Source organism: Pleurotus ostreatus, assembly GCF_014466165.1.
Source record: "Pleurotus ostreatus strain PC9 chromosome Unknown scaffold_7, whole genome shotgun sequence".
NCBI classification, from domain to species: domain Eukaryota; kingdom Fungi; phylum Basidiomycota; class Agaricomycetes; order Agaricales; family Pleurotaceae; genus Pleurotus; species Pleurotus ostreatus.
In genome coordinates this window covers 2,796,620-2,811,646 of record NW_023503162.1, presented here as the reverse complement: position 1 = coordinate 2,811,646, position 15,027 = coordinate 2,796,620, and the positions used below count along the sequence as shown (strand labels likewise).

General features: G+C 51.8%; 5 protein-coding genes across 5 annotated transcripts; 4 read left to right on the top strand and 1 right to left on the bottom strand.

The window, feature by feature from the left end:
- Nucleotides 1-129: 129 nt before the first annotated feature.
- PC9H_010217 (uncharacterized protein) lies at nt 130-3,891 on the top strand (the record flags this gene model as incomplete). Its single annotated transcript, XM_036779711.1, has 6 exons — nt 130-243; nt 297-962; nt 1,645-1,699; nt 1,754-1,825; nt 1,878-2,864; nt 2,918-3,891. The coding sequence occupies 6 exons, from the start codon at nt 130-132 to the stop codon at nt 3,889-3,891; spliced, it is 2,868 nt and encodes a 955-aa protein (XP_036629100.1).
- A 1,509-nt stretch (nt 3,892-5,400) lies between these two features.
- On the top strand, nt 5,401-6,110 carry PC9H_010216 (uncharacterized protein; the record flags this gene model as incomplete). The annotated part of the gene is made up of 2 exons (XM_036779710.1): nt 5,401-5,733; nt 5,781-6,110. 2 exons carry the CDS (start codon nt 5,401-5,403, stop codon nt 6,108-6,110), a joined length of 663 nt encoding a protein of 220 aa, XP_036629099.1.
- A 1,354-nt stretch (nt 6,111-7,464) lies between these two features.
- Nucleotides 7,465-8,059, top strand: PC9H_010215 (uncharacterized protein; the record flags this gene model as incomplete). The annotated part of the gene is made up of 5 exons (XM_036779709.1): nt 7,465-7,493; nt 7,545-7,719; nt 7,768-7,838; nt 7,891-7,919; nt 7,980-8,059. The coding sequence occupies 5 exons, from the start codon at nt 7,465-7,467 to the stop codon at nt 8,057-8,059; spliced, it is 384 nt and encodes a 127-aa protein (XP_036629098.1).
- A 706-nt stretch (nt 8,060-8,765) lies between these two features.
- Nucleotides 8,766-10,245, top strand: PC9H_010214 (uncharacterized protein; the record flags this gene model as incomplete). The annotated part of the gene is made up of 3 exons (XM_036779708.1): nt 8,766-9,689; nt 9,744-9,790; nt 9,921-10,245. The coding sequence occupies 3 exons, from the start codon at nt 8,766-8,768 to the stop codon at nt 10,243-10,245; spliced, it is 1,296 nt and encodes a 431-aa protein (XP_036629097.1).
- Nucleotides 10,246-10,599: 354 nt separating this feature from the next.
- Nucleotides 10,600-12,614, bottom strand: PC9H_010213 (uncharacterized protein; the record flags this gene model as incomplete). The annotated part of the gene is made up of 3 exons (XM_036779707.1): nt 10,600-11,219; nt 11,277-12,179; nt 12,227-12,614. 3 exons carry the CDS (start codon nt 12,612-12,614, stop codon nt 10,600-10,602), a joined length of 1,911 nt encoding a protein of 636 aa, XP_036629096.1.
- Between the last annotated feature and the right edge of the window lie 2,413 nt (nt 12,615-15,027).

Sequence of the window (15,027 nt, the reverse complement as noted above, 5' to 3'; positions counted from 1 at the left end):
CGCTCAGTACTTACTCAGTGCGCGACTCTCCTTGTATGACGGCACGTGTTGAGGGCACAAAGGATTGGCCACAACGAAAGGCCTGACCGTAACGGTCATCCGTCGACCATATTCTGTACCCCCGCATTCATGAAGAACCTTGACCAACCACCCGCGCAACATCCTGCCGCTGCCCAACTATCGAACCTCAAGGACGAATTGAATGTGGCCTCAAGGATTGCACGGAGAGCACAAGCCGATGTCGTGAGTGTGTGTGATGGCACTTGTGTAGCTCTGCTGCTTACTGTTCATGTCAGGACATCCAGAAAGCCTCAGTGAGAGTCATGCAGAAGACGAATGCTGAGATCTTATTGCGGCTGACTGCTTTCGAGAAGGCGGCCAGGTTTCTGCCGAAGCGACCGCCACAACCCAGGCGTCCCTTCTCCGCCACCGAAATGACGATTGAGGGGAGTCCTTCACAAAATTCCGACCCTGTTCCCATGTTCGAGTCTAGCTCGCCTTCCCCCATTTCTTCGCCACATTGCGATTTTGGTCCCCCTCTTGATGGTGACTCCGAGGATGAAGGCGCAGGCCCGATTCGAATTTCTGCTTCTACGCAGCTGATGTCAACACCCTTGCACGAACTCGAGAATCTTCCACTGTATGCCTCCCCCAACGTTGGCAGGTCAGCCCCGGTAGTACGTGCACAGTTAACGCACCACCCTCCAGCAGCCCAGTACGCGCGCCCTCACTCTACCGCCCAAGGTTCCCCAGTGGGCTACATAACTGTGCCTGAAAGTGATACGTTGGCCTGCGAGGAGCCCTCGTCGATCGCTGTCGACATTCCAGCTTTGAGCTCCAGATCCCCGTCATCCTTCCCGGTTGGTAGCAACCCACTCCTGCCCAGTGCCGATCCTCAAGACAAGCACCAGTCATTTCCATCGCTGCCGCCTTGCAACGAGCATCGCTCAATTCGTAACTCTGTACGTGCCCCGCCCGCAATACTGCAATGGCTCCACACTTGCATTCAATCTTATTCTACTGTGTTGTTGGCGGCTATTTTGCCGGCATGTTGTTACGTTCTAGTAGCCCTTTTCACGGCGTATATGACTGGAAAATTGATGCAGGCAGACGAATCCTATATCAACGAATTGCGCTTGGATGTCCTTGAAGATCTCAGGTAGCCTGTTTAGATACAAATCGGATAACTCGGGCTTGTCTTTATTACGAAAATTGGCTCCTATCCCCCTGAGATGAAAGGGTCCGTGCGCGGATCAGTTGGTCTCATCCGTCGCCTATTCCAGCTGATGTCAAAATCGTAGACACTGGTGCCCGGAAAACCGGACATCCAGCCACTTGCCATCTTGGGCAAATGACATAAGCAAACTTGAACTCCGCACGCGTCCAAGCACAACGCGCCGCACAATGTGCAACAACATTCTCTTGCTGTCATGGGGAATTACTGCTTCATTCACCCCGAGCAGAAGAAACTCATTGTTAAATTTCTGTGAATTTCCTAGAATTTCTACGACACTCTCGAGCCAAAGGCCAAGGCGGCAGTTTGACGATCGGAGGCTCGGCACTCCATGCCGAACGGCCCAAAATGGCAGGTGGCGGACGTCTGGTTTTTCGGGCAGTGTCTACGATTTTGACATCAGCTGTCAGTTCTCAGTCGTAACTGTCCCCGTACGCCCTAATAGCATCGAATCGATGGCGGATTGTACGTGTAATGGCATCCCGTTGTCCCATCCCTGCCACTTAACTGTTTCTCTAGCCTTAACACCCGAACTCCTTATCGAGTCTCCGTCGAGGCTAACGGCGTATAAAGATTGGGAAGTCGATAAACGTACGTGCATCTCCACCAGTGCAATTCCAAGTCCACTGAGTATCTGTTTCAGCGTACCAGGCATGGGATGGTATTGTCGGTGCCGTCATTCCTGGCCGTCGCCAGTTTATCACCTCCCCGAATGCCCCAGAGCTCTTCTCCCCGCCCGAACAAACTTCGCATGTGATTCTTCGCCAGGATGGGCGTTGGGGCCCAGACGATCCGTTTCAGTGCCCTCAGCTGTACCAGCAGCAATATTGTCACCATGCTTGCGTCTTGAAGCGCATCGACGATCCATTCGATCCTCGTTCGATAATGTGGTGGACGCCGAAGGAAGCTGATTTAAGCGCGGACCCAATTGTACCTCAGAGGTATAGTGTCAAATTCGTTCACCTTACCTCGTTCAAGTTATGTGTTTCGAGGCTAGTTGAAGAGTTCTCTAAGGACAAGGATAGCTTGAGAACGGAAGCGAACTCTCAATGGGTTAACATGCTTGTTAATCAGCTCCAGATCTGGGTTAACCGTCTTTCAACCTTCGCCACTATATTCCCGAACGTCCTTTTCCTAGTTGCTGAAGTTCAACGCCGCTGGCTCGACCTCCGTGCTTACATCGATTATATGGTCCTTGTCAAAAAGGAACTCTCGAAGCTTCGCCCACTCAGTACAAAGTTTCCGCCGTGCCATCCATTTATTGGCGCCATTACCTACAATCTTACGGTTGCTGAGGAGTTCGCCCAGACAGGCATCCCCGTGTGGCTTCTCAGAGACCTCTCCGAGTTCTCCCCAAATGTTCGCATCAAGTCCCTCGCCCCTTTGCAAGAGACAACCAAGTCTGTTGTCGTTCAGCCATTTCCAGGGATATCCCGTTCGCTTTTTGTCGGCCCCTCAGATAGCTGTCTGAAGCTCGACGCAATCTACAAATACAGTCGTCAGCACTTCTCCGCGGACGAATCTGGGCTTGCGCCTCAATCGCCTTTCGGACCAGTCGACGTCTCTATCTCTGAACGTCCGGCCAAGCGAGCTAAGATCCAGACAGCTCCCTCCGTATCCAGGTCTCGTCGTATGTGCCCACATAGAAGATACATTTACTATTGTTGACAATGATTCATGCAGCTTTACCGGCGCCAAACGACAAAGACATCGCCAAGTTTCACCCCACGGACCACCCATTTTGGCCCGCTATCCTTCCAGCATGGCGCGATGCCCTTGCAGCTGTCGATCATTCAAATTCTCGTGTTGTTGCCGAATGGACACCTGGTGACAGCGGATATCGCTTCCCCGATCCCCATCTCTTTGTCCCCCCAACCACCAGCATGGTCAATAAACGAATAAGCTCCTATTTCATCACGTGGCTGAACTATGAAGATGCCATACGCCTAGCCCAGTGCTCCCCTACTTCTTCTTCTCATACTACAACGCGGTGGCGTGAGCTCTTGTTGCTCTCCATGAAGGAAGCAGGCCTTTTATCATTCAAAGCAAATAGTGGCGCGGAAGGTCGCATGTCCGAGATGACTACCTTGCTTCACCAATGGATCGCCAAACACCATATCAAGATGGCCATCCCCGATGCTGCTTCTGCCAAAGTGCACGGCTACACCTTAACTTTTGATTCCCTCCCACCGGCCGATATCGCTTGCATGGTCGTATACGTACTTTGCGAGCTCAATTTCCGTAGCGAACTTCGCGCACTTGATGCGTATATGCATATTCCTCACGAATCACATCGCAAAGCCGCTGAACGTGACACATTACTTGGTTACTGCTTTCCAGGATGGCTTCCCGGCGTAGCTGGAGGGGACGTGCTGACCGTGTCTGCCGATGACGGGTCGACCGGGTTGTGTGCTCCGATCTTCGAGGATCGGAGACGTTATGTGTTGGCGCTAGCTCAACTCATGTCTTCATGGCGCGGCGCCCCTCCCACTATTCGGACACGTGTCCCGGGGCAATCCGCGACTTCCATATCTTTTGTTGATCCTGACCTAGAGCGCACTTGCGCAGTATTCTATTCACAGTCTTTCTTTGATCGCTTTGCCCGCGTGCCAACCGTTCCCCGCTATCTTGGCTCTCGTTTACTTCGTCAACAGTAGATCCCTTTGATGATAATTGCAGCATAGGTTCATAATACAATCAGCTTTTTTAGTGACTTTCGCTTTTGTCAAACCCCTTCTACGCCCAATAAACCTAATGTATGACCAGTGCCACTTACACGTTCGCGTTTAGAATGGTTATACATATTCAGAGCTTTTTCAACCTCACTTCATTCGGTTATGCGTGCTTCGATTCCTCACGACGTGCTTGTCTCGATCTTTCACTGGACAGACCGGTCGACATTAAGGGCATTATCACTCGCATCCACTGAATGTCTTACTATTGCCGACCCCTTGCTATACCAACGTGTCGAACTTCGTCGGCCGATATTCGTGGATAGGATCCTTTATAGCATCTGCGCTCGTGGTGGATATCGCGCTCGCTTTGTAACGCACTTGGTCATTATAGCAGACACTTGTTGGCCAGCATTGTCTTCAATCAGTGTGTTACTTGAAAGACTTAGAAATCTCCACTCGTTCGTGTTCTCGCATCCTGCGGTTCAAAACATATCACTCCGTGTTCCGCCTCCCCTACCCACCACATTGCGGAAACTTCAAGTGCCACATCTTGTACTACTGGATCGCCAGTCTGGAGTCGGCACCATCACCCATCTACGGATCGGTGATACGGCATATTGCCCTAATCGAAGCGCGCGGCGGTCATGTTCTCTATTTCAAAACATCGAAGTGCTGTCAAGTGGCTGTACCTTGCGGTCGATCGTCCGCTTCGCCCCGATAATGAAGAATCTTGATTGTTGGGAACTCAATGGGGATGGTTTGGCCCTTGACGGGGTGAATTCCAGCCGACAAGTGATTCTTGCCATCGCATCTACTCGTGTGCGGTGTCTTCGATTTATCCGTCGCAGTTACGCCTGCGAGCGAAGTTTCTTAGTGGACTTATTTCACTCCATCCCCCACCTCGAATGTATCGAATTTATGCACAGATCGACAGGTCATGGCAACAGGTTTTATAGGGAAGCAATGAGCAAGGCAGTGTCGGTGAAATGGTTGTGCGAGGATGGTCAGTGGTGGCAACATGACTGGGAAAAAGATGTTGTAATTGTCCAACGCAGATGACGTGTTTCACATTATTACGCTTGCCTCCTTTCTCCCTGGCGTCCGCATCCGCATGGTATCAACCCAGCCTCGCTTCGCTTCGACCTTGAACAAAAGGTGAGGCATGGCGAAACATAAGCCAACGAAATGGGGACATAGTGTTTATAATACGGTTAATAATACAGTTAATAGTGATAACACAGACGGCAGGAAGACGTTTGACAGTCATCTACTGTTTCAAAGAATACCAGGGGTGACTTCGGGCTTGCTTAGAAAGAGACACTTGCCCAGGATAGAGAGCACGACAGGCGGAAAGCTCGCAGCTGACCAGACTCCCTCCTAGGGCCACTTGTCGGATCTTTAAACTGCAACGTGACATACTCCGGACAGCAAGTTAGCGCTTTAAGCTTGAGAGCTTTAGCACCCAGTGGCCTTCTTTCATTCTCGTCCACCATGCCGCCCTACCGAACTGTCGTTCAACGTCGCTATGCAGTATCGCTGCCGAGTGCACCAGTGCATTCTGTAACTGTATTAACACTCATCCCCTCAGGCTTTATCACGGCACCAAGGTACTCATCATGCACCAGTGCAACTCCCCCATCAAGTGGACAATCCACGACAACAACCAAACCCACCGCGCCCACCACGCCTGTCTCTGATTGCCTCAAAGTGCAGGTCGACGAGGAGGGTTACGAGCCAAAGGCGCAATTGACACCCACCCATTCCCTCGATGCCACCGATCCAGTTGGTCCGGTTCCTAGCGACCCAGCTTCGGAGAACAGATCCGTGAGTGTCGCCGCTCTGTTCTGAAACCTGCTTATTCACGAGACTAGGCATATTTTGAGCGTAGACATCATTCGAAGTGTCCTGACGTCGTGACGGTTTGGTTTGCATCATGTGGTGCCCTACCACTCCCTCACCCACCTGATACATTCCACTCTGAGGCATCGCCCGAAGAATACGACCTCTTTGTCCATACCTTTGGGACGGAGACCGATATGTGGATCTGGGTCGAAGGTTGGAAACCGGTGCAACAAGGTTTCTCTACATTCATTAATGGTAGGCTTCGCTACTTGACCGTGAGCAAAGGGAAACCTAGCTGGGTTAAGAAAGAGACATATGATCGCTCGCTGTCAAAAAGGAAAGGGAAATGTGACGGATAGGTATATTTAGATAGATTCATACTGTTTACATGTTTGCGAGCATTCGTTGTCTGTCGAGATTTGAATTCAAGGCGCCACCGGAAAGCGAGCTAGCCCCTTAGCCCATAGGAGGTATTCCAGGAGCATTTTATGCCGAATTAATTGGAATCTTCGTATGTCAAGTAAGCTCGCCACACCCGACACCTTTGTAAATGTACAAACAGCCGCACGAAACGCTGCACGAGCCCTTGCACGAACCACTGGATGTCTGCCTGTATGAACCAATGTACGAACCACAAACGCTGCACGAGCCCTTGCACGAACCACTGGATGTCTGCATGTACGAACCAATGTACGAACCACTGGCGGTCTGTACGCACACGCGGAGGGTACAACTGTACATCGGAGTACGAACCCTTGCACAAGCCACTGGATATCCGTCTGTACGAACCATTGTACGAACCACCGGATGTGCGTACGCACATGCCAAAGGTTGCACGAACCATTGTATGAACCATTGCACGAACCGCTGGATGTCTGTAGGCACGCCGCGAGGACGACCTATTCTACGTATTGGTGTATGAACCATTGTACACTCGATCGCGTTCAAGGCGCGTTGAACCAAGGAGCACAAGGAGGCACGAGACCGAGAAAGACACGTGGTTCGTCACACTGGTTGATGAGGAAATGGGCGCTTGAAGCCGCCACTCATCCCGACTTCACCTCAACCATTGCCTCGGTCGCAGCGACATCGGGATGGGTTCTGGCAACCCTCGCAGCTAGCTGGACCCTGGAGGTCCTCTGGCGACGCAATAGTTGCGCTGGGCTCAGGTAACCCTCGCAGCCGGCTGGACTCGGGGGTGTCGTTGTCCCTTCTCGCCTTGCCTCGACGCTATTCATCCGACATTGCCTCCCCAGTAGCGGCGACACCGGAGTAGTCTTTAGTTACCCTATCAGTTAGCCAGACGCCTCGGGCGTTGGAACCGTGGGTTCTAGTAACCCTTGCCACATGCTCTTATCGTCTCGACGCCGTTCATATCGAAATGACCTCCACTACGTTGCACATATGTGTCGTTTCGCCACGGAGACTTTGAAGCCTCGACGAACGAGCCCTCGCTGACACCTGGTCTCTGTTACTCGTCGGGTGCCCGCTCTCCTAGGATCTCGTTCGGCAAAACCCACCGGACCTCACTTCGACAGAGAATCCAGTCATTTTTATTCTTTGCGTAGCTGCGCGGGCGTGTTCGGCAGTCCATACCGAACTTTACTGCTAGAGTCGCATTCGTCTGCCTCATGTTTGCTCACGTGGCCCGAATTGCTCATGTATAAAGCGCGTCCCTCTTTGTCCTTTGTTTCTGTTCCCTCAACTTCTCGAATGGCTTCCTTCGTTAGAAACTCGATTTGGTGAGTTTCTTCCTCTTCTCCCATGCCCCGGGCTGTTCTAAACGTAACTAGGGCCAGAGTGTGCCCTGGCGATCTTGTATACGACATAGAATTTGAGTCTTTGTTGCTCACTCATATCGCATTTTCGGGGAAACTGCTTTCCGCAAGCTCGTCCGTCACCATTCATTTCGTAGCAGATTCTGGCGAGAAACGTATTTGGGATGTTGGCACCCTCTTAGCTCACGAGGTATTTCGTCATGCTCCTCGGCCTAATCTACGTGCTGACGATCCACAGAGAGAGCACATCGAAGTGTACTTCCCTTTCTTTAGCAATAAGGTATATTCCGTTCATGTTCAAGGACCTTCGTAAGTGTTCCCTCACTGCCATACACGACGTGTCTTTGATCTTTCAAAACAGTGACATTTGTCTCGCTGGTGTAAACCTCAGTAAGTGTGCGGTCCTATTGACGTTCTGACTGCATTTCCTGACAACTGTCGATTCCCCAGATGTTGGGACCAGCGAGTCGACCAGATACTGTGTAAGGTGTGGGGGCGACCCCCCTCCAGCACCCCTTCGAGCATTGTGACCAAGGAGGTCTCAACGGTCCCACAAGAGGCGACTGCGGCGCGGAAAAGAGTTGGGAAGAAGAGAGCTATCACCGTCGCGGCACGCGTTCCATCCTTGAGAAAGCTCAAAGCTGGGAAGGCGGGATGGCCACTCGACTTCCCTTTGTTTTACTAGTGTAGCGGCTTAAGCGTTTTGTTCCGTACTTTCCCCCCGCTTGAATAACGACATGTCCATTTATATTGCTCGGCGACGCGCCGCGACGTGCGTCACTTTATCACCGGGCTGTGTTTACCTCTCGAATCGGCGGGACTTCGGCCTCGCATAACTTCATCGGTCCTTTACCAAGTGGCTCGTCTGCGCCAGCTTGCAATGCTGTGACACCCTCCGCCACGAACACGAGGCGTCCTTTGTCCCCACCTGCTTTATAAGACCTTGGGCACTTGAATCCCACTTCTACCTACCCCCGCTTCGAGATGGTGCGACTCACCATCGTTTCAAAATGTGCCAGCCGTCACCATCAATTCCCTCGTTTTCAAAGACGGCTTTCTGTCGCCCGCAATGTTCATCCGACCAATCGAGCTTTTGTCTTACGCCTGTTCTCTCGCATCTTTGAACATCAAGACAATGACATGCTAGTGGCGGGGAGGCTTCTTCTCGCCACGAGCATTCTACGCCGACCGCTTTCTTCCCGCCCTTCGGAGGTCACTTATTGTAGGCTGTTCGCGATGCGGTTGACGAAACATATACCCGCCCTCATTGCCATGACCAAGCAGCTCATCAGCTCATGCTACGCCAGCCATCTTTCACCAATTCATACCTTCTCCCCTAATCAACCCAGCCATGCTCTAGTCTCATCCTCGCAACGTCGGTTCCAGACTGCGATGGACTTCATCAACACCTTTCTATCCCAAGGATGCGTTGATCCTACTAGTGGAAAGGCCGACATCACCCTTTGCATCACCAGTCGAGCGCGGACCGTCCGCTCGTTCCTACCCCTCGCGGTCGATGTATGGGAATGTCATACCTTCAACAATCACCTCCACGAAGTCCAAATTGTCGGCCTGATCGACGCGATCCTTAGCTATACTTCCTCCGACTCGCAGCGGGTACCCCAGCGTCTATCCAACTGCGCCTGGATAGCGCTGAAGAATCTTCTTCCTTCTTCTTCGAATGTAGACTACACTACAAGCAGTTTCGTTTTCAAGTTGGTCGAGCTGATTCGACGTGCCTTTGTCTCGACTCCCCTCCCACAGTCTTCTAGCTTTTCACGCTACAAGAACATGCGGCTTATGATGCATACGATGGTGTTCTGTTACTCTGCGCAACTAGATCGTGGCTACTCCAATTCTGGGTTCCGAAGTTGCCTCGATATCCTCATGTTATGCACGCGTGGTCGAAGGCAAGGGATGAAGAATCTTCTTTCGCTCATTGATGAAGGCATAGGAGCCAATCAGGATGATACGCTCTCCCCGCTGGATATACTTCTGTTTGAAGTTGTGACGCAGTGCACGCGTCTTCCTTTTTTACGTGTTGCCTTAGAAGTCGTCTCCTCATCGGACTATCGTAGCGCTCGTGTCGTTGACATTGCGAGGCAATGTGTACTGCACACCTTCATCGCAAAGGAGCTAGTGAACCCCAGATGCAATACTGTGAGTGAACCCTATCTCTGGACTTACGATCCCGCTGACTTAATGAAAGTGCAGGGCATTGTCACGTCGCAACAACAAGTCGTTATGGCTTTGCGGAGCATGTTCGTCAGTATATTACTGCTCGCACGAGTGTCAACGTCGCGATTGGGAACAACACCATCGACATTGCCAAGTTACTCGAGATGTATACATGCTGACGACCCCCGACCTCTCCCCCCACGTTTTACCCAGAGATGATCGCGAACATATCATGCGTTTCGCCGCATTCCTCCTCCGCTTACACCACGATGAGTTGATGGCTGATTGGGCTGGATTCACGGCGCACTCGTCCTTGCGTGTCGACATCGATTTCCGCGGGTGCCCCGCACGCGCACGGGGCTGCTTTCAAGCGTCTTCCTATTTCCCAGACCGTATCGTTGTCCATGTTATCGTCCCAACGATATGCAAGAAGCTTGAACTCACATTTGCTGTTGATCTCCCCAGCAATGTCACCGCGCGCAGGCTTTCAGCTCTCATTCGCGACTTCGAAAGCACTCGCCTTCAACTATTGTCATGACCAGCGATCAAATTACTGCTTGAACTACCGATTGCACGTACAAGCGACTATGTAAAGATTTGTACGGACCTTTGTTAGGTTTAGTCGTGTGGCCGCTCAGTCCCCTTATATTGATGCTAATAAATATCTTTCGACTGGCTTTCGCTAATGCCGTCGTTGCGTATTATCTAGTCAAGGGCCCGCTTTACAATACTACAAGCGCTGGTAGATAAGCGGACCACATTGAAGAGACGAGACGAAAGGTATGCTTGATGACAACATAAAGTTCAATGTGGTACTCAAATCTGGTAATCACGTGAAGGCTATGTGTGGTGCTAAAGTTCCGTAACTATGTAGGGCTACTCAGTCATGATCCTAAAGCCGATGCGAGGTTTTTTTCTTCTTTGAGGGTGGAGGGGGCATATTCTCATCTTGAAGCGAAGTGCTAGCTTGTTTGTGGGACTTTCGAGGATGGCTGATGAGATGAGATGGATGAGGGGTGTTGATTAGAGGCAGAAGCTGGCGGGACACGGAGGCACTTGAAAATGCGGAATGGCTCTCGGACCCCTCCTCGTCGAGTTCGTCAAACCCCTCGTCATCGATTTCATCGGACCCTCCGTTATTGGGTTCATCGGACACCCCATCATCCGTAGAGTCGTCACTGACAATGAATGTTCCAGAAGTCTTGGCCTTTGGGCGAGCCGCAAGGATTTTCTGCAACAAGGCCCTCATCTCTTCGGAATTTCCGTGTAGGTGAGACACTCCCTTGGATCCACCACTCCGTCTCATCAACAACGCATCCATTTGTGTGTCAGACTCAGCGGGGGCTTCGTATGTGCCAAGCAATTCTTCATTCATTTCGATGCGTCTCGGGGGGCCGTTGCGGTTCTGCCACATCCGAGTCTCTGTGATGAAGAGTTGCTTAGCATTTGGATGAAGAGAGTCAGGGTGGGGAGGCGCGCAAACAAAGACGGGTTTGCGACCGCTGCGCATGACTGAATGCAATTGTCAGAATTCAATTGCATAAAGTTGGTAGATATGACAAAGCTTACGATCGGCGGCTGCGGGTTCAAGCTTATGAAAGGAGACTCCAAGGGATGTATCACTTGGAAGGCAACGTATCCAAGATGTGCATAAATTCGTAGGCAGACCATGCAGTCCGCGATACCCAGTTTTTAGCGTTTCCTGACCGGGAAATGGGACCTCGTCAGGAATATTCAGCATTTGATAGCCTTGCTGAAATAGCGTATAGCGCATGGTGTGCCAAGGAAACTGTGAAGCAGGGAAAACGAGTCCCGCCAAGGTTGCTCGCTCGGCCAAGCGTGTGCGGATTGTATCTCGTTTAACGGCGACTGTGGCTCGAATGGCTCGATTGAGTTCCTGTTTGTTGCTCCAACAGCAGCCGCTTGACAGGTTGCTGCGGGAGGATGTTGAATCCACTGTCTCCGCTTCATATTCATGTGACGCAGCGTATGTGCTGGCCCACTCTGAATAGAGTTCTTGTGGAGTTGATCCGGAGGATGACTGAAGGCTTGCTAAGACTTGGTTGAGGACAGAGATTGCAGTGTTTGGGGACTCCAAGAGTGATGTTTGCGAGGTCAAAAGGTCGGATATGGTGGAATTCAGCAACTTTGGCTCATGTTGGACTTCATGGGAGGGAGTCACGGATGCTTGGTTCACGTATTCGCTGACAGGTGTTTGGGGAGATCTGGGTTGAGACCCGCTATCATTTGCGGCAAGAAATGTTCGGGGTGTTGGACTGGTGGAATGAAGTCTGCGACTAATGGCATCAGGGCTACGGGGAAGGTCATTATGGGCAACTGGAGAATCCTTGGCCGTCTGCCGCATAGGGGTAGTATTTGTGGACGCGAACGGATAGCCATCGTCGCCAACATAGTCGTGCGTTAGCGTGACAGCTTCGCCATCACTTCGAAGACTGCCATGGGAAGTGGGTGCTGAGAAGTAGTTAGCATTGACATAGACAATGTGAGGCAGAACTGACGAGGATTAGGTGCTGATTTTGTCTTGTCATGAACATTGGAGGGGGCTGCCTTGGACGTAGAGTGATGATGCATACGAGCCAAAGCTTCTTGTCTATGTTGGCGAATGGAAAGAGCGGGTCTATGTCTATTGGATTTCGTCTTCTTGGCTTTGCGTCGGGCACTCGCAGCCTCTCTCAATCGCAGAAGTAGTCTCTGATGAGCTTCGCCCTTGCTAGACTGCTGTTTCGAAGCATTTTCAAGTACGGTGTGGTTTGAGCGACGCGTTCGCGGCCGTTGCTTAGTTTTGGTCTTCTGAGGCGATTGCTGTTGTTGCGAGTCTGGTTCGCTTTCAAGTTCATCATACTCGTCGCAGGAGCTAGTGGTGGGAGTTGTTGGAGTCGGAGACATCGTTGTGATGCTAGGGTGTATATTGGTGAGACGGATTGGACCTGTGGACAGGAGTCAGGGGAGGAGTCAGGCTTGAGCCAACTGGGAGCTTGGGCTAAACCCGTCAGGATTCATTCGGAGATTGAATGAGTAGTCCGATGCGCTTGTCACATTGCACTTCCACCTGGTGAGTCCCGTGATGGGCGCTTGTGTCAATGACTGCGTGCTCCTTTTCAAGTTGATCGATCTCATCATTGCGTTCTACCTGGCGAACTTTACGAAAACACCATTCGTGCTGGGTTCTGGTAGCCCTCGCAGCCAGCTGGACTCTGGTAGTCTATTGGCGTTCAAATAGGTGCGCTGGGTTCTGGTGACCCTCGCGTTCTGGTGTCCGCGCTGGATCCATCTGGTCAACGCTCTCGCTGTGGTCCCCCGGCACACCTTTGCGCACCCGCGGTCATGCTGGTCAAGACGGTTGTTCAGAGGACTTAGTATTTTGGGTCCAAGGGGGCCATTGTTTTGAGCCCTCCGATCAATCGTGCGTGTGCCCTCGACCACCTGGCACAAGAGGTCTTTATACAGCTGCTTTGTTCGCTGAATGTGTATTTAATCAGGCAAGGAACCGGTAGCATATCACCCTTCCTCCACCAACTCACAGCGCCACCGATACACTTTCTCCATGCCTAATACCAAGAAACTTTGGTACACGTCGTTTTGGACCTGGTCTGTCGATGCAACTGATGTGAAACATTCCTACCTAGGATTCGCTATAGCGAAGCCAATTCAACGACCCCCGTCGTCCTTGAAGAAGACGGGTACATCACTTCCCTACAATATTCTGATCAACCTTCGGGGAAAGAGATTTCCGTCCTCTCTCTACAGTTCAATGATGACGAGGGAGTATTACAAACGTTCGAGCTAGGAAGGCTGGCTCCAGGAAGGGTCAGCCCCCTTTGTTTCATTTGTTCTTGCATCCAACTCACCGTCTCTTAGACCGAGCAAATCCGATTCAAACATATAATCCGCGCTGAAGGCTCCTACAGTGTCATTAACGACGGACCCAAGTACGCCACTGCCGTCTATATCCTGCCGCGGCCTTGCTGACCTGATGACCTGATTCCTCTAGTCCAGTATCAGTTTCTGGGTTTCATTATGGTGCGTCTCCCTGGTATTGTTTCCCTGATCCTGTCCTGTCATGTTGTCACTTTAGACACTGATGTGGACACCGTCCTTGCCACTGCCACCACTGCTGGTGACTCCGCCCCAGAGAAGACAAATATCACCACCATGCCTGCCGGTGTGTCTACTCCTTCGCACGAGTGAACGTGCTCTGTTCTATACTCACGCATGATTTTGTAGCTGATGGCGGCAATGGCGTCGGTGACCATGTACAAAGGAAGCCTGCACCTGTCAGGCCTGCTGCGGCTGCTGGAGCCCGCGCAAACCCTCCGCGACAGGCCCGGAGAACTAGCATCATAATCAACGATGAGGAAGACGGGAGGGGGCGCAAGGCGCCGACCAGGAAGGTAGCGAACGACTCTGATAAGGCAACGAGGAAGCGAAAGGCTGCGGACACTACTAGCGAGACGAATAGCATATCCTCAGCCGTAGCCAAGCCATCTCAGAAGCAGAAGAAGCGCAAGAACGAAGAAGAACCTCATCCTTTGAGGAGTCAGGGCGCAAAACGGAGGCAGACTAAGGCGGCTGGCGCTCCTGACCTGGAACGCGTCGACACGGCAACGAGCCTCCAGTCCGATGGCTCTGTTTTGCTAGCGGATTCATCGACCCCTCGCCCCGAGAGCATCGCAAATACCGGGGGTCTCAATGTACCCGAATCGGAGGATAGAGTGAAAGGAACCGGGGCCCCCATCACGATCGGGTCGAAAGTAGACGTTTATTATGTTTTGAAGGTCTGGCAAGGGGGTTCATTCAGGAAATTCGCCTCCCTCACTTTCGAGAAGCCCCCAGTGAGTCCCCGCCCACACTTGCTTATCCTGATATTGATTCCGGACTGCCAGCTGCGTATCACGATCGGTGACCATTTTGCTTTGTACGGTTAGTATCTCGTCATTCATTCTACCAACCTTTGCTCAGCGATAATAGGGCTAAGTGGCCATTTGGATGGGATGGCCAAAGGAGGAGAGCGCCTGATTTTCGTTCCTCCAACCCACGTGCCCAATGCCGCCTTTTTGTCTGGGATTGCAAAGGATACAACACTGCGTATTAGTGAGTTTGATACCATGGATGATACTATCTGCGACTGACTCGCTTTATAGAAGTTAAGCTATGGAATGTGCGCGAACTGGCTGTCAGCCCAGCTCCTGGCAACTTGAGGGTCGCAAAATCCGACCTGTCTCTCAATGTGGTGTCCCCGAAGGAGATTGCTACCAGCGCCACGCAGCCTGCGAACCTCCAGCCGCCTCTTGATGGGACG